Consider the following 23,559-nt stretch of genomic DNA (forward strand, 5'->3'; position numbering starts at 1 on the left):
TTTCAACATCTTCTTCCCGTTGAAAGTTTTCCGGGGCGTTCATGCTTTGTCAGAACGCATAGTTACACAACATGCGTCTGTGCATGGCACATAATTACGCGATGCGTAGTTATGCACACGTGGAGCTGAGTGACAAGACGTTTTTTGGGCAAGCTTCCGCTTCTTACTGTGTTCGAATGGACCCAGTGAGGCGAGGACCACATCCGCTTCACCCTTAACCCATCAGCGACAGCCTTAAAGGGCGAAGCCTATATGACATAGAACGTTGGTTACGTACTGTAACCCCAGATTCTATGAATATAGGCGTAGCCCTTTAAGCGTCGGGCCTCACTGGCTCCTAAATGGCTGAAGAAAAAGCTATTTTGGGAGCCGATTTCCCGCTCTTAACGTAATTTATATGGACCGGGTGGGGCCCACACAGCAGGTGGGCGTGGACTAAATTTTTTCAGTGCTTATGCTACGCATAACGGGATAAACCCATCAGCGACAGCCTTAAAGGGCTACGCCTATATTCATAGAATCTGGGGTTGCAGTACGTAACCAACGTTTTTTTGATTACTCAAATCGTGTCCTGATCGACAAGATGTGAAAGATCTTTTTTTGTAATACCACTATCTACCCTCATGTTTCTCCCCTTTTCCTGTCTAAGATTATTATTCTGATAAGGATAAGAGAGGCCACGCTCAGTGTAGCAGCAGCTTTGTGCACTCCGTCCATCTTCCAGACGACTGAATGTACATGTTCTCGTTGTAAGCTTATTCTGATTCTGAGATCTGGTGGTTAGATGTCAAACCCAAGTGCAGGCAGACCACGGAGACTCTGAAAATTACAATTAGAAATAATTTATTAACAAAAACAAAAGGCTGACAGGGCAGCAGACTTGCGTAACACTGGGAACACGGAGGGAAGATGGAACATGGAGCTTTGACAGGGAACATCTGGAGAGATCACTAGGAGGCTCAGGTGGCAAACAGGGATGTCCAAGGCTCAGGATAGTCACAGGAGTCAAACGAAAGGCAGATAATGCACCAGTGTCAGATAGGCACTTAAGACATCAACTGCCTTAAGTACTCCTTGCAGCTCATCAAGGGAATGATCCTCAGGTGTGAATCTCTTGGTGCCCACTGGTGTAAAAGAGCTGCAAAGGAAAATGCTGGAACTCTTACAGTACCTCCTCCTCAAACATCACCTCTCTGCAATGTGCATCTTTCTTCTGAATGGGACTTGAAAATGGTGGTGATCAGACTGAGGTCAAGAATGAAAGACCTTGGGATCCAGGATCTGCAGCAGGTCAAGAGACCAGAGAGGCTGCTGCTGGTCTGGAGATCAGGGAGGCTGCAGCTGGTGTAGAGTCCAGGGAGACTGCAGCTGGCCTAGAGACCAGGGAGGCTGCTACTGATGTACATGTAAAGACCAAGGAGGTTGCAGGTGGCATAGAGACCACAGGCGGCATAACTACTTTAGAGACTACTGGAGGTATAGCTACTTCTGGAACTGTAGGAGGCATATCTAACTCAGGAACTGCATGAAGCTTAGCTACCTCAGGGACTGCAACTTGCATAGTTACCTCAGGAACTGCAGGAGGTGTGGAACTCTCAAGATGCATGGAAACCTCAAGAGGCACGGAACCCTCAGGAGGTGTGGGAACCTCTGGGGGCATGGAAATCTCTGGGGGTATGGGAACCTCTGGAGGCATGGGAACCTCTGGAGATGTGGGACCATCTGGAGACATGGGATCCTCTGGAGATGTGGGACCCTCTGGAAATGTGTGATCCACTGGATATGTGGGACCATCTGGAGACATGGGACACTCTGGAGACATGGGGCACTATGGAGGCATGGGGACCTTTGGAAACGTGGGGGCCTCTGGAGACATGGGGACCTCTGGAGACTCAGGACCCACAGGGGACTCAGGACCAACAGGGGACTCTGGCACCACAGGAGAGGAAGAGGAATAGTAAGAGGCCAGGACCCTCTGGGAAGAGGAGTGAGAGGCGTCCTACTGGACCTTTTTAGAGACACAGTGAGTAGATGAGTCATTGCAGCCAACACCCACTGAGACGCAGGGAGCAGGTAGGTCGTCATGCTAAGCAGGACTCTTTTGAAACTTAACCTTGTTGGGCTAAGTGGAAAATGCTGGGGGCACAGGAGATACTGGTGAACTGGGTTAACTGAAATCAAGAAAGGCGGGCGATCGATTATAGGCATTCAGAGCACATTGCTCTCCTCTCTCTCACACACGTTGCTCTCATTCTCCTCCTAGAGAAGCTTCAGCATCCCCAGGGGAATTAACCAGTCTAGGCAGCCATGAGAACTCGTCCAAATAATCCTTTGTCCCCACCCACCTAGCCAGTGGATCGCTGGAGGTAGCCACGGTGTCCACAAAGTTGTGCGTCACTCTGCTGATCTATTGCTCGTCCTCCGGAGCGAGCACAGTCAAGAATGGGCAGCCTGCTGTGTTCTTCTTTGGTCTGGGCATTCTGTCAAGATCTGGTGGTTAGATGCCAAACCCAAGTGCAAGCAGACAATGAAGACGCGGAGAATTGCAATGAGAAATAAATTATTAACAAGAGCAAAAGGCTAATGGGGCAGCAAACGAACATAATGCTGGGAACATGGAGAGAAGTTGGAACATGGAACTTTGACAGGGAACAGCTGGAGAGATCTGTAGGAGGTTCAGGAGGCAAACAAGGAGTTCCAAGACTCAGAAAGATCACAGGAGTCAAGTGAAAGGCAGATAATGCACCAGCGTCAGATAGCAGTCATCAACTGCCTTAAGAGCTCCTTGGAGCTCATCAAGGGAATGATCCTCAGGTGTGGATCTGTTGGCGCCCTCTTGTGTAGAAGAGCTGCAAATGAAAATGCTGGAAATCTTACATTTGCAGTATATGTTATTTAAGCTTTTAAATTACCCATGTCTGGAATGTGTATTGATGCCGCTTGAGCAAAAATGAAATAGAAATTTAACAAATAATAATGTGAAAAGTTTATTGCTTAAGCAAGCTTTTTTGTAAGCTATGTTATATTTTTAGGTTCTTACAACGTATGTTTCACAATCTAATAAAAAAAATTTCATGTTATGACAGTAATTATGTTATAACAAAACTTTTCACAATTCACAAGAATGATGTGAAAACATTTACATATATTTAAGTGTTTTGTTCTAATTTGATGAGCATGTACATTAAGCAATGTGAAAAGGTTTTTCGAACACAAAAACTTTATTGTAAGAATATAAAAATAAAAATATATTGTACAAATAAAAAGCTTTTTGTGTTCTAACAAGGTGTAGTTGTATTTTTAGGTTTTAGTTTTTGCTAAGATGGCAGTATTCCACCTTTGTACATTTATTGTGTGTTTACCTTTACTGTAATTATTTTATGACTAAGGGCTTCTTTGCTTACTATCTTTCTTTACAGATACTGTCTCAACAAAGCAGGCATGAATTCAGTTAAAAAGATCCTTCTTTGCCTTGGCGACTGTTTCCCAGACATGAGCTTCTGCCCGATCCTTCCTGCTTTGGTCTCTCTCATCCTTCATTTCAGCGAAGATGAAGCAGAGTGTTTCTACAGTGTGTCTTGGCTTATTTGCTACAAAGACCCCAATAAGCGTTACATTGACCAGACTTTCCTGACCTACCGCGCTTCCTGTATGACATTCGGTGACCTTGCTAACAGGTGTTGCAGAGGAATTCGTAAGCTGATTGCGAGCGCCCACCAAAATCTCTTTGAGTTTTACTCTGACTGGATCATGTGGATCTTTGCTGATCTTCCATTCACCTATGCCATCAGAGTTTTGGATGTGTACATACTAGAGGGCTACAAGGTTCTCTACAGGTTTGTTGAGCTAGCAGTTCTTAATATTTTAACAAATCCCACAATGTAATCTCATGGTGTGAAAATAACAGACGATAATCTCATTGTTTGTAGGATAGCGCTGGCTTTGCTCGATCTCTACAAAGTGTCTGTGTCATCTCGAGTGGCAGATGTGGAGGACTTCCGAACAGATATGAAACGTTTTGTACAGAGTGTAGCTCGCCACTGTACGATTGAGAAGCTTCTAGAAAGAGCCTTCCAAATCCCCATTGCTACACGGAGTGAACTGAACCTCCTGTTTAATGCCAATAAGAACGCCCTAATGGGAAAAGGTGTCAGCACAAACCAAAAGAGGTAGGTTAGGGTTAGACTCTCATATGAAGTGTACATGGGAAAACATGGCTTAAACAGAAAATAAAGGAAATAAAATGTTTTTTTATTAGGGATTTCATGTTGTGATTTACTGTCGATTGTAGTTGTGATTGCTCTAAGTGTAAAATTAAAATTCTGTTTTACAATTTATTTTTTTTTGTATGTTTCTAAAGGCAGATGGTGGTAACAGTAGACTTTGCCAACGTCAGGTCCGATGTTGTGACGGGGACTGAGATGGGAGTCATCTGGGCCTGGATCCCTGAGCGCGTTGCTCTTTTCAGCCCCATTAGGTTGTTCAGTACAGCAGAACATGGAAGAGGTCTTGCTTCGTATGTGACTTTACCTTTATCCCAATAAAAGGATAAAAAAAAGACACTTGATAAATAAGCTGAACACATTGCTTCACTACTGATATGAATTATGCCCCGAGTTGTTTATTGCGTAGAAACAGTTAATGCCTACAGACAAAAAAGAAACAAATGCAGATTCTATTCGGCCATGGCTGTTTGTGTTTGTTCCTGTCTTTTGTTAGCCAAATTTCTATGAACCACTGGACCAATTTTATTGAAACTTTTAGAAAGTAATCTACAACTGATTAACATTTGGTGCCAACATACTTTGTACTTAAGATACAACTACCAATCTCAGAACACACAAAACTGCATTTAACTCAGTCACCTATTGTTATGATTAATCTCGGAAATTGTACTCAAATTCAGACCAGGGCTGAGAAGGATTACAGACACGGAATAAAAGTTCAGTGAGTTTATTTACAGTGCTGGGGTAAAGGAAGTCTGAGTTTCTGGAAGGGGGGAAAAAAGGGGAAGACAGATTAATGATGGGTAGGAGAAAATTGTAGCTGTTTTGGATAGTTTAATCCTTCTCTTACAGGTGGATCTTCAAAGGCAGACTCAGGGAGGAAGGCGAAGTGTCTGTCGGGTGAGTGAATCCTTGTATTTTCCAAGTAACTTGATTAGTATCTTGCAGGTGGCGGCTGATGGAAGAGTGTCCCGCTGGGAGATAGAGTTCCACAGGGAATGAGTCTAGTTTGGAGACGATTCGTCAAGTCTTGGTTCTTGGAGGTGAGTCCTGGTTTTGCCTTGAAATCACAGGGAGACACAGGTTGATCAAACACAGGTTCACAAGAGAAAATACTAAAATGGCTGTCTCACAGTACCCAAGGTGACTGAATGATTCAACGAAGACTGGAACCTCCTCCAAGGCTTAAGTAGCAGCTGGACTCATTAACCGGATTGAAGGCAGGTGGTTGCTCAGGAACTCCGTCACCAGCACTCAGCAATTGCAGGGTGAGTACACTTAAACGGCACAGGCCTAACAGTACCCCCCCCCGTCAAACATCGCCTCTAGGCGATCGGAGACGTTTGTCAGGGTGACTCAAAAAAAAGTCCTTGATGAGACCAGGATTCAAGATGAAGGACCTGGGGATCCACGATCTCTCCTCAGGACCGTAACCCTCCCAATCAACTAAAAACTGATGTCCACGACCCCGTCGTCGAACATCCAGGATCCTGTGAACGGTGAAGACAGGCTGATTATCAACAAGGTGAGGGGGCGGACGATCCAGGTCAGAAAGAAGCAACGGATCCTCCACGAAAGGTTTGAGTTGAGAAACGTGAAAAGTCGGATGAACCCGCATAGAGCGAGGGAGTCGGAGCTTGAAGGCCGTGGGATTAACAAGTTCGATAACAGGAAAGGGGCCAATAAACCTGGGTCCCAGCTTCCTGGAGGTGTCCTTGAGGGGGATGTTCTGGGTGGAGAGCCATACCTTTTGCCCCATGGAATACAGAGGAGCCGGGGAACGGTGACGATCAGCCCACCTCTTGGCCTGATCACGGGTCCGTAGAAGAGCCTCCCTAGTCTGCCTCCAGATTTGTCTGCAACGACGTAGATGGTGCTGGACTGAGGGGACAGACACGTCGACCTCCTGGTGGGGAAACAGAGGGGGCAGGTAACCCAGAGATGCCTCAAATGGGGAGAGACCAGTAGCTGAGGACGTGTGAGAATTATGGGCATACTCAACCCAGGGAAGAAGAGAGGACCAATCCGCAGAGTTATCCTCAATGATACAGCGAAGAGAGGACTCAAGGGCTTGGTTGCATTGTTCAGACTGACCATTAGTTTGGGGGTGATAACCAGAAGATAAGCTCACCGTGGCACCAAGAGCTCGACAAAAACCCTTCCAAACCTGGGACACAAATTGAGGACCACGATCCGAGACGATGTCACAAGGTATGCCGTGAAGTCGAAAGACATGTTGGACCAAGAGGTGAGCGGTCTCCAGAGCTGAGGGGAGTTGGGTTAGCGGGACAAAATGCGCAGCCTTAGAAAATCTGTCAACAATGGTGAGGATGATGGTGTTACCTTCAGAAGGGGGTAGGCCCATCACAAAATCCAGAGCGATATGAGACCAAGGGCGACCAGGAACGGGGAGGGGCTGGAGCAGTCCCGCAGGAGGTTGATGGGTACTCTTATTTCGAGCACAAACAGCACATGCAGAGACGAAACGTTTGACATCATGGTGAAGAGTAGGCCACCAGAAGTGTCTGTTAGTGAAAGAAACCATACGACGGACACCAGGATGGCAGGAGAACTTAGAAAAGTGGACCCATTTCAGGACCCGGCCGATCACAGACTCTGGGACAAATAATCGATCAGGCGGTCCATTACCAGGATCAGGGTCAGTCCGTTGAGCCCGAATGATGTCCCTCTCGATCCCCCAGGAGGTGGCACCCACAACACAGCTGCAAGGAAGAATGGCCTCCGTGGTTTCGGAGGAATCTGTAGATGAGAATTGTCTAGACAGGGCATCGGGCTTAACATTTTTAGACCCCGGGCGGTAAGTGATGGAAAAGTTGAACCTAGTGAAGAACAGAGACCATCTGGCCTGTCTCGGGTTCAATCTCCTGGCACTCCGTAGGTAAGCAAGGTTCTTATGGTCAGTCAGAACAATGAAAGGCAGGTTGGACCCTTCTAACCAATGCCGCCATTCCTCGAGAGCCAGTTTTATGGCCAACAATTCACGATTACCCACGTCGTAGTTGGCCTCAGAAGGAGATAGGCGACGTGAGAAAAACGCACAAGGGTGGACCTTGTTATCGACAGGGGATCTCTGAGAAAGGACAGCACCCACACCGGTATCCGAGGCGTCAACTTCAACAATGAAATGTAAGGCGGAGTCAGGATGGTTAAGAACAGGAGCAGAGGAGAAAAGAGTCTAGAGTTTAGTGAAAGCCTCCTCAGCCTCACTACTCCAAGAGAACGGGCGGAGAGGAGAGGTGAGTTTAGTCAATGGACTCACCACTTGGCTGAAGTTCCTGATGAAACGGCGGTAAAAATTTGCAAAACCCAGGAAGCGCTGGAGTTGTTTGCGGGTCTGAGGAGAGGGCCAGTCCAGCACAGCTTTGACCTTCTTCGAGTCCGTCCAGACCTGACCACTCTTAAACTCAAAACCCAAAAAGGTTATGGAGGGGACACTGAACTCACATTTCTCTGCTTTAACAAAGAGTTGGTTCTCCAGCAGCCGCTGGAGAACTGCCCGAACATGTTGAGTATGTTACAGAGGGTCCTTGGAGTAGATCAGGATGTCGTCAAGATACACAAAAACAAACTGAGACAAAAAATCCCTCAGAACATCAGTAACTAAGGCCTGAAACACCGCAGGGGCGTTAGTCAACCCAAAAGGCATCACCAGATATTCAAAATGCCCAAAGGGGGTTCTGAAGGCCGTCTTCCATTCGTCCCCCTCCTTCACACGAACTAGGTGATAGGCATTTCTGAGGTCCAGTTTGGTAAAAATGGACGCCTCCCTGAGTTGTTCGTAAATGGATTTGATCAGAGGTAGAGGGTATTTATTTTTAACAGTGATCTGGTTTAGTTCTCTGTAGTCAATACAAGGCCGTAACGTCCCATCCTTCTTGTCGACGAAAAAAAATCCCGCTCCTACAGGGGACGTAGAAGCACGAATAATGCCCGAGGATAGGGATGCTGTAATATAGTCCCTCATGGTTTGCTTTTCAGGCCCAGACAGATTATACAGACTGCAGGAAGGCAAGGGAGCACCAGGCAGTAGGTCTATGGAGCAGTCATAAGGCTTATGGGGGGGTAAGGAGAGAGCCCGGACCTTGCTAAACACAAGGGCCAGGTCATTATAACAGGACGGAATAGACGACAAATCGATCTCCTCCACCGCATGACAAGGTGGAGGAGAGGTGGTGACGGCAGAACCAAGGCAGTTGGAGGAACAATAACGGCTCCAGGAGACTATCTGTTTACGGGATCAGTCAATTTGAGGGTTATGTTGTCTGAGCCAGGGAAATCCCAATATGATTTCAGGGGTCTCGGAATGAAAAACGAAAAATTCACTTTGTTCATGATGGTTACCAGATACGATGATATGCAAAGAGGAGATTTTATGGGAAATTGTGGAGATGGACTGACCGGTGAGCGCTGTCATAGAGAGGGGTTGGCGTAATTTGTTCATAGGAATGGAAAGGTGAGCCACCAAGCCATCACTGATTCTGTTCTGCCCCAGAATCGATCAGGGCTTGTACAGGGAAATTAACGTTATTATAAAAAACTGACGTATTAAGGGTAAGACGATTCTCAGGAGAAATGTCCGCAGCACCCACCAGTATCTCCTGTTTTACTGGTGGGATCGACCTTTTAAACAAAGAGAACATGAAGCAATGAAGTGCCCCTTCTTTCCACAATATAAACACTCTGTGGCAGAAAAACGCCTTTGTCTCTCCTCAGGGGTGAGGCGGGCACGCCCAATTAACATGGGTTCTGTAGGATCAGGTTCATTCATAGGATTACATACCGGGCTGCGGCTTACCGGATCCGGAAGTGGAGTCACGGAAGTGGTAGGACTCTGGGATTTGTAGTCCAACAGGCCCCGATATTCCCTGTGCCGATCATCAATGCGAATGGACAAATCAATTAAATCGTTTAGATTGTCAGATTCATTTACAAGGGCCAACTGATTCTTAATGTGATCGTTGAGGGCATTCACGAATACTCCCCGTAGAGCGAGGTCCTCCCATCCGGCCTGTCTGGCCGCGACCCGGAAGTGAAGGGCGAAGTCCGCGGCAGATTGGTTCCCCTGACGTAGCGCCATTAGCTTCTTGGAAGCCGTCTCCTGGTACAGAGGCCTCTCAAAGACTCTCTGAAAATCATTGAAAAAGGTGGAAAAGGGACAGTCACTTACAGGAATGGAACCAAAGTAAGCATCTGCCCACCTTAAAGCCTCTCCTTGTAAGGCGGAAACGATGTAGGAGATGCAGGACGAGTCGGAGGAAAAGGTCTGTGGGGCTCTGCTAAAGGCTAGGTTACATTGAAGCATAAGCCCACCAAACTGTTCAGAATTACCAGAAAATAGTTGACTGGGCTTCATCTCGGGCTCACGGACAGGGTATTGGGTTGGTGGTACTGGGGATTGTACAGCGGAGGCAGAGTTGGTGGTTCCGGTGTGGGAAGGTGGGGATATCTGTTTTCCCAGCTCGTGGACCATTCCATCCAGCTTAGTCACGTTCTCTGAGGTAGTTTGTTGTTGGCTCAACATCTGTTGAAACAAATTTTGGATTGTAGTTAGTCGTTGTTCTTGGGAAAGAATAGCTTCTCTTAATTGATCCATCTCAGTCTGGTCGTGAGTACTCATGTTATGGCTGAATCATTCTGTTATGATTAATCTCGGAAATTGTACTCAAATTCAGACCAGGGCTGAGAAGGATTACAGACACGGAATAAAAGTTCAGTGAGTTTATTTACAGTGCTGGGGTAAAGGAAGTCTGAGTTCCTGGAAGGGGGGAAAAAAGGGGAAGACAGATTAATGATGGGTAGGAGAATATTGTAGCTGTTTTGGATAGTTTAATCCTTCTCTTACAGGTGGATCTTCGAAGGCAGACTCAGGGAGGAAGGCGAAGTGTCTGTCGGGTGAGTGAATCCTTGTATTTTCCAAGTAACTTGATTAGTATCTTGCAGGTGGCGGCTGATGGAAGAGTGTCCCGCTGGGAGATAGAGTTCCACAGGGAATGAGTCCAGTTTGGAGACGATTCGTCAAGTCTTGGTTCTTGGAAGTGAGTCCTGGTTTTGCCTTGAAATCACAGGGAGACACAGGTTGATCAAACACAGGTTCACAAGAGAAAATACTAAAATGGCTGTCTCACAGTACCCAAGGTGACTGAATGATTCAGCGAAGACTGGAACCTCCTCCAAGGCTTAAGTAGCAGCTGGACTCATTAACCGGATTGAAGGCAGGTGGTTGCTCAGGAACTCCGTCACCAGCACTCAGTAATTGCAGGGTGAGTACACTCAAACGGCACAGGCCTAACACCTATTCTATTTTAAAGATGATCTTAGTCTAAAACACTGGCATAAAAGGCCGTAGGCCCTATAAAACAACTGCTATCCAGGTTATTATTTTTGCTAGGTGCCAACCACATATGGGGGTATTTGCACCATCAACAAGTTTTTATTGAGTTCTAATGTCAAAGCATGAGCAGTTTTGCTATGATAAGCATGATCTGTTCTATTATTTGAACAAACATTGAAAAATCATTTGTAAATGTTCAGTTTAAATTAGATTATTTTGAAATTGAACAACTTTATTAAAATACAAAACAGAACCATATATTTTTGTTTTTGTACTTTTATTTAGATTTTATTCACAAGTGGAAGGGCATGAACCAGTGGTCATCATTATCAAAACAACTGACGAAGAGGTAACAATGTAGTGTATCCTGAAGTTAATCTAATAGTTTATGTGATTTTGCCTTTGAGTACATCTGGATTCAAAGCCTAAATGAATACAGTATTGTCAATTAGTTCATATAATTAGGTTTCCATGCAACTAAAATATAAGTGTTTCTCATTTTTTAGGTGTTCGGAGCGTTCCTGTCAACAGATCTGATAGAAACAAGAAGTCACGATGCACAAGGACTCACATATTTTGGAACAGGGGAATGTTTTGTTTTCACGGTGAGCCAATGTCTTGCCTTAATTTCACATACTGTTTTTCACTTTTGCATTCAGGTTTCAGGTTTCTTCAACATTATATTTACAAGTTTTAGTGTCAAAAAGTAGTTAGCGCAATCTCAGTTTGTAGAATCAGAAAGAAATTTTGATGCTGGGGTCAAGCCAACTGTTACTCAGAGAAGAACCCATTTGAGAGAGAGTTTTCACCATTTAAAAAAATGTATTAACTGACCCATGAGCCCATTTTATATAGCCGATAAGAAATAAAATAAAAAATCTGACATTTTGTATTAGGGTTTGATAGAAAGGTTAAAAACAATTAATATTTTAATTCTTTGAACAACTTCACTCAGGAGGAATAGAGTTTAATTCTAACATGACTGATGAGCAAATGGCTAGCCCTAGCAAGGTCAAAAACAATGTGAATTGCTGCCATTTTTACATAACTACCAGTGATCTTCAAATTTTCATAGTGATTCTTTTACATGCTATTTTATAGAAATGTATACAACTTTTTATTTCAGATTATATGTAATTATTGAGCAAATAAATGTGTCAGATGCTAGTTGTAGGCCTTTCGGTGCAGCCTGGGGCACTTCTGGAAAGAATAATAATTTTGCTGAAATATTTGTGGAATGTAAAGTGGACATCAAATCAAAGGTTTAAGATTTAAATAACGTCTGTAATAACTGCTACAAAACCAAGCCTTCTTAATTTGACAATTAGCAAGCTGGTAATGGCTAGCCAGATCAGACCCCATTAGAAAAGAGGTTTTGTCACCCTAAAATAACTAATATTCCAAATTTCATGGCTGTTCATGTAAAAAGTGAATTGTTGCCATTAGTTATGCATTTCATGTCTATTCCAACAGAAACATTTAGAGAATATTTCCAAGAGTGCCCCAAGCTTCACCAAATACCAAATACAATAGACTACAGCACAAATTCCAGCTCAGAACTATTTATAAAAATCACGTTATGCTAAACTGGAGACATTGTAAAGAGCCATAAAATATTGTTCACATGAATTTATATAAAAAATTAAAAACAGAAAATTGGAGCTGGTTTTATTTGAACTAGTTATTAGCTCACCGATCTAGTAAAATTTAAACAGTTTGCTCTCAAACTGAGGTAATTCAGAGAGATATCTACAAAAGGTACATTTTATTTAATCATGATCTTTACGCAAAGTCCCACTTCAACATGTAAACCCTTTAAATTCTTAACAAGTTGGGCACATCTTGATGCAATAATCAGACGTAAAGCAGATGATGGTAGTGCTTCAACCTATTAGAGTATTATTGTTATAAATATTTGCACCTCGTCAGTTTTGCATTAGGCTCAAACCAAAACTCAAAGAACAGCTCATTGTCAAACTTTTTTTCATTCATTCAACCTTTATTTAAACAGATAAGTCACATTGAACCTCAAAGACTCATTTACAAGTGAGAGCTATTTGGACAGACAATAAAAGTGATAAACTGGACACGTAGGAATTGGAGGCGAAAAAATTTCTATCAGACTTTTTTCCCTGCAAACTTGTTGAGAATTTAGTTCAGGACATCAATTCAGGCAGTGGGATTACCTGATTTAAAAATATTACATTTTGAATGGGGGACTGAGAGACAAGTTACTCAGATAACTTGAAGGCCTGACTTGAGGATACACCAAGAGAGTGACAGATGAGAGGGTGGACAAATGAGAAATCAAACTACAAAAGAAATTTGTTCCTACTTGTGCTTCCTTAAGATTATCACGTTTTATCATCATCTCGGAGCTCCACCAGGTTATGACTGAGGACCTCAGTCTTCTTATTATTTCGGCTTTTCCCTCTTCAGGGGTCGCCACAGTGAATCATCCTCCTCCATCTCACTCTGTCCTTTGCATCCTCTGTCCTCACTCCAACTAATTCCATGTCCTCTCTAACTGCATCCATCTTCTCTTTGGCCTTCCTCTTTGTTTTTTTCCTGGTGGATGCATTTCTAACATCCTTCTACCAATATACCCACTGTCCCTCCTCTGGACATATCCAAATCATCTTAGTCTGGCCTCTCTAACTTTATCTCCCAGTTGTTTATCTCATTGCTAATCTTATCCAGCCTTGTCTCTCCTAAGGAAAACCTTAGCATCTTCATTTCTGCCACTTCCAGTTCTTTCTCCTGTCTTTTTGTCAACGCCACTGTCTCCAGACCATACAACATAGCAGGTCTCGCCACTGTCTTGTAAACTTTTCCTTTGACCTTTGCAGACACTCTTTTGTCACAAATCACTCTTGAAACTTTTTTCCATCTACTCCATCCTGCCTGGACTCTCTTTTTCACCTCTTTACCACACTCCCCATTTTCCTGGACAGTGGACCCCAAGTACTTGAAGTCCTGCACCTTTGTGACCTCTGCTCCTTGTAACCTCACTGTTCCACCAACCTCCCTCTTATTCACACACATCTGTCTTACTACGGCTGACTTTCATTCCTCTTCTTTCAAGTGCATACCTCCACCTCTCCAATTTCTCTTCCACCTGTTTCCTGTTCTCACCACAGATCACAGTCATCTGCAAACATCATCGTCCATGGGGATTCCTGACTGACCTCGTCTGTTAGTCGGTCCATCACCAGAGCAAACAAGAAGGGGCTCAGAGCCGATCCTTGATCCCACCTCCACCTTGAAGCTATCTTTCACATACAGCACATCTCACCACTGTCCTGCTGTCCTCATACATGTCCTGTACAGTCTAACATGTCCTGTACAATCTAACATGTCCTGATGTCCTAATACATGTCCTGTACCAGTCTAACATACTTATCTGCCTCTCCAGATTTCCTCATGCAATACCACACCTTCTCCCTCGGCACCCTGTCATATGCTTTTTCTAAATCCGCAAAGACACAATGAAGTTCTTTCTGACCTTCTCTGTACTTTTCCATCAGCATTCTCAAAGCAAAGATGGCATCTGTGGTGCTTTATTGGCATGGAATCATACTGCTACTCACAAATAGTCACCTACTGTCTAAATCTTGCTTCCGCAACTCTCTCCCAGATCTTTGTCATGTGACTTATCAACTCACTGTAATTCCCCTGTAGTTGCTACAACTCTGTACATCACACTTGCTCTTAAAAATGGGCACCAGCACACTTCTTCTCAATTCCTCAGGCATTTTCTCACCCTCAATTATGACATTGAACACTTGAGTCAAAAACCTCACTGTTATCTCTCGAAGACATTTCCAAACCTCCACTGTCATCAGGTCCTGTTGCCTTCCCCTTCTTCATTCTTTTCAGAGCTTTCCGGACTTCACCCTCACTAATCTTTCCCACTTCCTGGTCCACAGTTTCTATGACCTTTACTCTTCTTTCTCTTTCATTTTCTTCATTCATTTGCTCCTCAAAATGGTCTTTCCATCACACTCTCCTCACTTGTTAGAACATTACCATTCCTATCTTTAACAAGTCTAACCTGCTGCACATCCTTTCCAGCCTGATCCCTCAGTCTTGCCAAATGGTACAAGTTCTTCTGGCCCTCTTTAATGTCCAGCCTCCCATACAACTCATCATATGCCTTCCGCTTTGCCTTAGCCTCTTTGCTCTACGTTGCATTTCCTTATGTTCCTGTCTCCTCTCCAGTCCTCTCACCGTCATATTTCTTCTTTGCTAACTTCTATCTTTGAACGGCGTCCTGCACTTCACTATTCCTCCACCAGGTTTCCTTATCATCTATTCTTTGTCCAGATGACACACTAAGTACTGTTTATTATTATTTATTTATTATTACTGTTGCTGTAGTAGTCCAGTCATCTGGAAGCTCTTTTTTACCACCCAGAGCCTTTAACAGCTCCTCTCTGAATTTCTCACAACATTCTTCTTTACTCAGCTTCCACCATTTGGCCTTCTTCTCTGATTTTACTTTTTTCCTCTTCTTCACAACAACAGCCATTCTACACACAACCATCCAATGAGGTTTATCCACGCTCTCCCCTGCCACAACCTTACAGTCTCCAATCTCTCTCAGGTTTCCTCTTCTACACAGAATGTATTCGATCTGTGTACTCCTTCCTCCACTCTTCTAGGTCACTTTATGTTCCTCCCTCTTTTGGAAATATGTGCTGACTACAGCCATTTCCATTGTCTTAGCAAAATCTACCACCATCTGTCCTTCCTGGTTTCTTTTCTTGACACTAAACCTACCCATCACTTCCTCATCCCCTCTGTTTCTTTCACCAACATGTCCATTCAGGTCTTCTCCGATCACCACTCTCTCTTCCCTGGAAATACTCTCCATCACTTCATCTAGATCCTTCCAAAATGTATCTGTCTCCTCCACGTCATATCCAACCTGTAGAGCATAACAACTGACAACATTTACAAACAGACCTTTTACTTCTGCCTTCAGACACATCATCCTATCTGACACTCTTTTCACCTCTACTGTATTCTTTGCCAACTCCTCCTTCAGGACCACCCCTACTCCAGTTCTCTTTCTATCCACACCATGTTAAAACTGTTTAAACCCTACTCCAATGCTGCGAGCCTTGCTGTCCTTCCACTTGGTCTGTTGGACACACAAATCATCTACCTTTCTTCTCTGCATCATGCCATTCAGCTCTCTACCTGTGCCTGTCATTGTCCCCAATTTAGAGTTGCAACCCTCAGTCCTACATTCTTGACTTTTTTCTTCTCCCTCTGTCTCCTGACACATTTCCCTCCTCGTGGTCTTCAACTAACAGTAGCACAATTTCTGCTGGCACCCTGTTTGTCATCAGCACCAGTGGTGGTCGTTGTTAGCCCGAGCCTTGACCAATCTGGTATGATTTCATTTTGATGAACTTGCATTACAGTTTTGGTAAAAGTGTTTTACATTGGATGCCCTTCCTGACACACCCTCACAATTTACCCGGGCTTGGGACCGGCACAAGAGATACACTGGCTTGTGCTCCCTAGTGGCTGGTTTGAATGAGGACCTCAGTAAATCATTCATTCTTTAACCTACTTGGTTCACAGTTAACTTAAAAAAAAAAAAACACAAGCAAACAAAAAAAAACAACAAACAAAAAAAAAATTCTATTGAATGACTGGTGTGGTTGGTCCTCCCAAATGATTTGTACAGCTTATTCCTGAGCAAGAAAATCTTTGTTGAAAATTTCCTACTTTTAACAGGAATTACACAACATCACAATACAATAACAAAGGAAGCTTGTCTTGATTTATGGTATAAATATAAATTACATGAATTTCTAATGTAAACTTCACATGCTCTGCTTTCTTCAAGTCTAAAACCTCTTTAACTGTGACATTTTTTGTAAATTTGTAATAAAGTCATCTGCATACAATTACATGTTGGGTTGCTTTATGTAGACATTGTTTTATGTAGACATAAAACAATGCTTGTTCTAAAACCTCATGTGGTTTGCCCATTTTCAAGCTTAGAAGCTCTGAAAGAGTGCTCATTTTAATCTCAAGATTCCAGATAATGTTTTAAACAAAATGTTTCAGTACAGTAAAGTTTCTTTATTGTACTACTTTGCAATATCTTCAACATCCCATTGAACATTAAAACTGTAACCTCTGTTTCAGCTCCGTCCCAATATGGAGCGTTACCAACGAGCAATGGTCAACATAATGACCCAAAGAGGTTCCCCTCAGCAGGTTCGAGCCAACATCGATGCCTCCTCTCACGTGTCAAAGAGTGGTAATACCCAAATCAATGTCAAAACTCTGAACAGTCCAACTGGAACCCTTCAGAAGCCAAACTGTCTGACCGTCCCCTTTACAACACTGTCAAACCCCATGAATGCAAAAGAGCCCAAGAGACCCAAGGATCAAGAAGCCTCAAAGTTTATTGCAGGAGATGACTCTCAGCTCATTATAGGTAAGGCATTAAAACACAATATAAGAAAAAACAGGCCTTAAAGGAAACGTATGGTCATTTTTGAAATGATGTTTGATCAAAAAGTTATAATAACAGTAGTTTGTATCCTGATGCAGGCTCAATAATCCAGGTAGAAAAATCTAAAAAAGTTAAGTCTGGTCCTCTGGACATTCAAAAAACAAAACAAAACAAAAAATTTTTAGAAATGTTTCGGCTTTCTTCAGTCTCCCAAAGTGGTTCAAAATATCCTGATGCATGCTAAAGTAGTAGTTTGTACTTTTTCAGCTGTGGCATCTGTCATAGAGTGTGGAGTATAGAGAACTGGGCAGAGACTTTTGGTCAGGCCAGGCGAAAGGTTAGCCAAACATGGATCCCTTATAGGGCAGCACGGTGGCGCAGTTGGTAGAGCTGCTTCCTCTCAGCAAGCAGGCTACCCTGGTTTCATTTTATTCAGTTTATTCACACACTCACAGAAAGAATCATAATATATAATACATAACTGCAAGAATTGTGTGAATCAGGTCTCCAAAAAGCTATTTAAAGCTTATAGATGGAGCCTGGGTACATACAATTACAGACAGTTTATAACATATTAAACATATTAAACATCTGTGGGAGGAAACCGGAGTACCCGGAGAAAACCCACGCATGCACGGAGAGAACATGCAAACTCCACCCAGAAACTCCCCCGGACCGGGACTTAAATATGTATAAAACGCTCATTGAGCCACACTATTATATTATTATTTTATTATTATATATTTTATAACATATTAAAATAACAACACAATAAATACATCATACATTCCTCATACAAATTCCACATACAATACAGATTATGTTACATCTGATCAATCAGTTACAGGTCCTACAAGTGATCTCATGTATATAGACAAAGCAATTTTGTCGTTAACTGTTTTTTGAAGGTGGAGACGAATTTCAACTCTTTTAAACTCTCGTCAAGCTCGTTCCAAATCTGTGGACCCCTCCCAGAAAAGGTTTGACTAGTGATGTTAAGTCTTCTATTTTATAATATGTTTTTTTCCTGGTTTCATAAGTATGTTGAAATGAGTCTTCGAGGCTCAATGTGACTTATCTGTTTAAATAAGTTTGAATGAATGAATGAATGTTGTGGACCACAGATTGGAACCAGCTTAGTTAATCTATTATTAGTTTTATTTACAATTTGAAACATCAAACAGGTGTTTTGATACGCATTTAATTCTATTCGCCGAAGAAGATCAAAACGTTGAAATAGATGGAATGTGGGGGCATTATACTCAGACCATGACACAGCTCTTATTATCTTTTTTTGAAGATGTTCAAGTGTCAAGATAACTAGGGTAAGTATTGCACCATATAACACTACAGTATATAAAGTGTGGCTCAATGAGAATTTTATACATATTTAAATCCCGGTCCAGGGGAGTTTCTGGGTGGAGTTTGCATGTTCTCTCCGTGCATGCATGGGTTTTCTCCGGGTACTCCAGTTTCCTCCCACAGACCAAAAACATGCATGTTAGATTGATTGGTAACTTTGATTGGTGTGAGTGAGAGAGTGAATGATTGTCTTTATGTGTCACTGTGATGGACTGGAGACCTGTCCAGGTGTCCCCCGCCTCCCACACAGTGACTGCTGGATATGGGCACCAGTGACCCCAGCAACCCAAAAAGGAAGAAGCGAGTATAGATAATGGATGGACGGATCCCTTATATGTTGTTTTTCAGGTTTATAAAACAAGTTTCTCAAAAACGACATGCTAAATAAAAAACATTGCATTAGCTAATATTAAACCTCTAAACTTTAGCATGATATATTTTTACCAACTTGAATAACATATGTTACTACGCAAATATAATATGTATGCTAATAATGCTAAGAGGCTGCTGATTGTATCTGATCAGTGCTTCTACTCAGCCCAAAAGTTCACTCAGCTTCTGGTGGACTGATACGCAGCAGCCTCAGCACCATCTACAGACTTTTTACACTCTGCACACTTATATTCATGTAGTAACTTGGATGTTGTTTGGGTAAGAAAACAGCTACAAACTACATAAACAGTGTCACTTTAAAAATGACTAGACTATCCCTTTAAGAAGATCTCAGCTGTTGATAATAAAGAAACACTAAAGTGCTGAGGTATGTGTGTATGTTTCAGGTGGTGATGGTGGCCATGCTCTCGGTTTGTGTGAAGACTTAGAAGAAGGATACACCGAGCATTGTGACACGTTCAGCAGCAACCCTCTTTGCAAGGGACATTTTCAGATCCAGTGTCTTGAAGTTTGGGGCATCCAGAACTCTATTTACTTTTCTCACAGGTTTTCTTCTCAGTAGACTGACGAGAGAAGCTTCATGACTTAGTATTCGAACTTGAACCAATTTTTGTTAAAGCTATTTATATGAATTTGACTTGCATATAGTTTGAAAATATTTATTATCACCCACCACCATGAATGGTGGCAATCATGTTATAGCCCGTGTCTTTGTGTTTGTTTGTTTGTCTTTCAGCAAAATTCAAAACCACTGGGCAAATTTATCGAAATTCTTAGAAAGTAGTCATGGATGAACATCTACAGCTGATTTACTTTTGGAGTCAAATTGATTGAAGAAGCTGCTAAATCTTAAATCAAACTTAGCTAACACAAAAATTGCTATAAATCTGTACTTTTGTCAAGGACAACACATGGAAAATAGCCTGTTGGCTAACTCTGGTATATTAACAGTAATGTCTATTACTATACACTATCATTTTTAAATTATGTAATGAACTTTTTTCTGCAAATATTGAGCTACAATTTGGAGGGGTAGTAACTTAGAGTCATCCCCAACGTACTCTGAGCACAGATCATGCGGGAGGGAATTTTGCTTAAAACGCACGCAAGGAGGCGGGTAATGTGCCTTCTTTTAAAGAAAGTAACTTTATTTTATGAAATACAACTGTGTATAAAACATGTAAAGCAGCTGAGTGAGTAGAACAGGCGTGTCCAATCCTGGTTGTCTTTTGTGTTTTAGAGGTTTCTCATATATTTCACTTAGTAGAGCTGAAGTTTGGTGTGGCATCTGAGAACGTTCCCCATCACATACTGACTCCAAACCAAAATTCCAAGATTGCCACTGTAGCTTAAAATACAGAAATAACTATAACGTGTGGGTTTTTTTGTGTGTTTTTTTTTTCTGTTTTAAGCTGATATTTGGTATGCTGGTAGCTGATAGCAAGTCCCAACACATAGTGCTGCCAAATCAAAATTTTAAAATGGCCACAATGTGGAAGTCACCAACAAAATTTCTCCAAGAACTTTCTAGTTCAGGGCTATTCAACTGGCGGCCCACTGGCCACTTCCGGCTCACGAGTGACTTCAGTTCGGCCCATCAATGAGTGTGGCGGTTCAGAGTTTGGGTTCTGTTTATTGCATTTATTATTCAGTGCAACAAAATAAACAAGTTTAAAAAGTAAAAGATCATTGTAATACTTGGTTTATTTACAGAATGAGTTTAATTGTGGTGTGACGTTGCACGTTCGTGGTGAGATGTATTGTGCCATTTCCTGTTTGTTGATAGCTCGAGTGAATTGTTTGCTCGAGTCGTCTGTTTTCTGGATTTATCTGTCTTTTGCACAGTTTTTCGTTCTAGTTCACAAACACTTAGTACAATTGTTTTTCTACTGTTGGATAGTGCTTAAAACACCTCCTATCTTTCAACACTTCTCGGTTTTTATTGATGTATTTGGCTCTGCTAGCTCCTGCTAGCGTTAGCTTAGCATGGCTGCTGCTTCTCTCCCTGCTTCCTCTGTTTTCTCTTGCTCCATGTGTCAGATGTTTAGCTACTCCTCCGCCTCCTTTAGTGGTAATGATACATGCATATGGCAAGCCCTTTTAACATAAAATAGGATTCACCACACTTACATTCCAGATATCTGAAACTGAGTTTTGACTAGACATATTAGTTATTTAAGATATCTTGAATTGCATTTTGACTAGTCAAAATACTTATTTAAGATATCTCTAATTACATTCTGACTAGTCATAATGACGTCAGATTTACCATTGAGTAGTATGGAGGCTTCAATTCAAGATATCTTGAACTGAATTTTGACTAGTCAAAACTACAGTTCTAGATATCTCTTAAGTTAATTTTGACTAGTCATTATTTGCTTTCAAGATATCTCACTTTTAGTTCTGACTAGTCATAATTACAATTAAAGATATCTTAAATTACGTCATTATTCAAGATATCTTAAATGTATTTGTAGATATCACAAATGAAGTTTTGACTAGTGCAAATTAAATTGTAGCTATCTTGATAGCAAATAACGACTAGGCAAAACTAACTTAAAGATATCTAGAACTGTACTTATGACTGTAAGAGTAGCACTCACTGCAGCTCCAAGATGGCCGCTAATCACCATCAGCTGACGGTCATCCACCTGACGAGCTACAACCCTACTTAAGGCTGCAGTCGAGTTCTACTCATCGCTGGAGCATTGTTCCCTTACTATGTCATCTCGTTTCGGCTCTCCTAGCTCTGGATTCCAGCTTTTGTGCCTTGACCTCCTGCCACGTGCCTGACCTGCCTCTCCTCTGGGACTCTGTTGGATTCTTCAGAACACCTCATGCACCACCTTCCTCCATCTGGTTTCCAGAGGAACCACCTTGTACAATTGTAAATACCACTGTAAATAATAAACACTGTCACTTCATATTACTTTGCCTTGTGTCGTTCCGGGTCTCGTTACGAACTGGGTTGTCCTAAAACCATAACAATGACTAGTCAAAATTCCTTTTAAGATATCTCAAAATGAATTCAAGATATCTTGAATATTTTATCATGTAGACGGCTTTTCTATTCAAGATATCTTGAATTGACATTTTGACTAGTCAGAATGACGTTCAAGATATCTTGAATTGTTATTCTGACTAGTCAAAACGTCACAGATTTACGTAGCTTTTTGGCGGAAAAATCATAAGGCATTGTAGCCTTTTTATTTTATAATCTGCAAAGTCAGGTCAATCCAACACAACGCTCGTATTTTTAACATGATTTTTAACGCGGCAGCTCGATTTATTTATTGTATCTGCAACAAGAAGACTTTTTTTGACAAACAGCTGAGCAAAAGGTGGATCCTGGAAGTGGGTGAGAACGTTTTGAAGTGGCTGATTTTTCATTGAAGAAAGAGTGTTTGAAGAAAAGAAACAAGCGGTTTGGCATAAACTGGTTTGTGACTGGGCCAGAATGGCAGCTCAAGTTGAGGAAGATGATGAGGATATGGATTTAAATGATTGGAGTCAAGTTGTTAGTGGAAGAAGAGGAAGAATAGGGCGAGAAAATGATTGTTTGGTAGGGACACAGGTTAGTAAAAGGACTTTGGAAGAGAATAGTTCAGATGAAGGGACACCTGTGGTCCGCAAAAAGATTGTTAAAGAGGAAATTAAAATTATTCTGAAATTTAAAGAAGAAGACAATAACATACAGCTGGGACCAATTGCATTATCAAAAGAACTCAAAAAGAAGATTGGAGATATTTCTTTTGCAAAAACACTTAGAGATGGGAGTATACTGGTCATTTGTAAAACTGAAGAACAGAAAAATAAAGCACTGAATATTGAAAGTATTTGTAGAAAAAATGTGAGAGAGAAAAGGATTTTAGGAGAGAAGAAGGTAACGAGGGGCGTGATAACAGGAATACCAGTAAATGAAGATCTAGAAAAGCTTAAAAAGAGCATTCAGGGTGCAGAAGTGAATCACTTAAAAAGGTTGCTGAGAACAGTAAATGGAGAAAGAACTGAAAGCCTGTCGATAATGATTGAATTTCAAAATAATGTACTTCCAGAGAAGGTTAAGATCGGGTTCATGAGCTTTCCAGTTAGGCCTTATGTCCCTCCCCCACTCAGGTGTTATAAGTGTCAAAGATATGGACACATTGCAGCTGTGTGTAAGGGACGGCAAAGGTGTCCAAAATGTGGGGGTGATCACAGATATGAAGAGTGTGGTGACAATGCCCAAGATAAATGTTGTAATTGTGGGGGACAGCATAGAGTAACTTTTGGAGGATGTGAAATTAGGAAAAAGGCCATTAAAGTGGAGCAAATTAAAACAGTAAATAATATCAGCTATGCTGAAGCGGTGAAAAAAGTTCAAGAACAAACTGGAAGGAGAGAGATGAGTGTACAACAAAACCCAGCATCCCAGTTACCAAAAGAGAGACCTGAACCTACAATTACAGTGGAGAGGATCATGTTGTTCATTGCGTATGTGATTAGACCAGGTCAAGTACAAAACAGAGAAAATTAAAATAATAGTTAAAGGAGCAGAGAAATTTTTTGGTATAAAAGACATTTCATGGGAGCATATTAACAAAGAACTGGGGGGAATCGGGAAGTCAGGGACATCAGGAGAGGGGGCACTCTGATTATTCTACAGTGGAACGCTCAAAGTTTAATCGCAAATGGACAAGAATTTAAAGGCTTTATTAAAAATCTTAACAAAAAAACAGACATAATATGTATTCAGGAAACTTGGC

The 23,559-nt window shown here is 42.0% G+C and overlaps 1 protein-coding gene across 1 annotated transcript in view; it reads left to right on the forward strand.

Moving 5' to 3' along the window:
* The window catches only part of LOC119423178 (TBC1 domain family member 24), a 31,786-nt gene extending 12,410 nt beyond the window's left edge, over positions 1 to 19,376 (forward strand). The window contains exons 5-11 of the mRNA XM_037690588.1: positions 3,420 to 3,836; positions 3,930 to 4,169; positions 4,361 to 4,516; positions 10,864 to 10,927; positions 11,085 to 11,183; positions 16,747 to 17,041; positions 19,201 to 19,376. Of these exons, the coding sequence (XP_037546516.1) occupies positions 3,420 to 3,836; positions 3,930 to 4,169; positions 4,361 to 4,516; positions 10,864 to 10,927; positions 11,085 to 11,183; positions 16,747 to 17,041; positions 19,201 to 19,376 (1,447 nt within the window). The remainder of the gene's footprint in view (positions 1 to 3,419; positions 3,837 to 3,929; positions 4,170 to 4,360; positions 4,517 to 10,863; positions 10,928 to 11,084; positions 11,184 to 16,746; positions 17,042 to 19,200) is intronic.
* Positions 19,377 to 23,559: the final 4,183 nt, after the last annotated feature.

The sequence above is a fragment of the Nematolebias whitei genome, chromosome 16 (genome assembly GCF_014905685.2).
Source record: "Nematolebias whitei isolate Nwh7 chromosome 16, NemWhi1, whole genome shotgun sequence".
Lineage (NCBI taxonomy): Eukaryota > Metazoa > Chordata > Actinopteri > Cyprinodontiformes > Rivulidae > Nematolebias > Nematolebias whitei.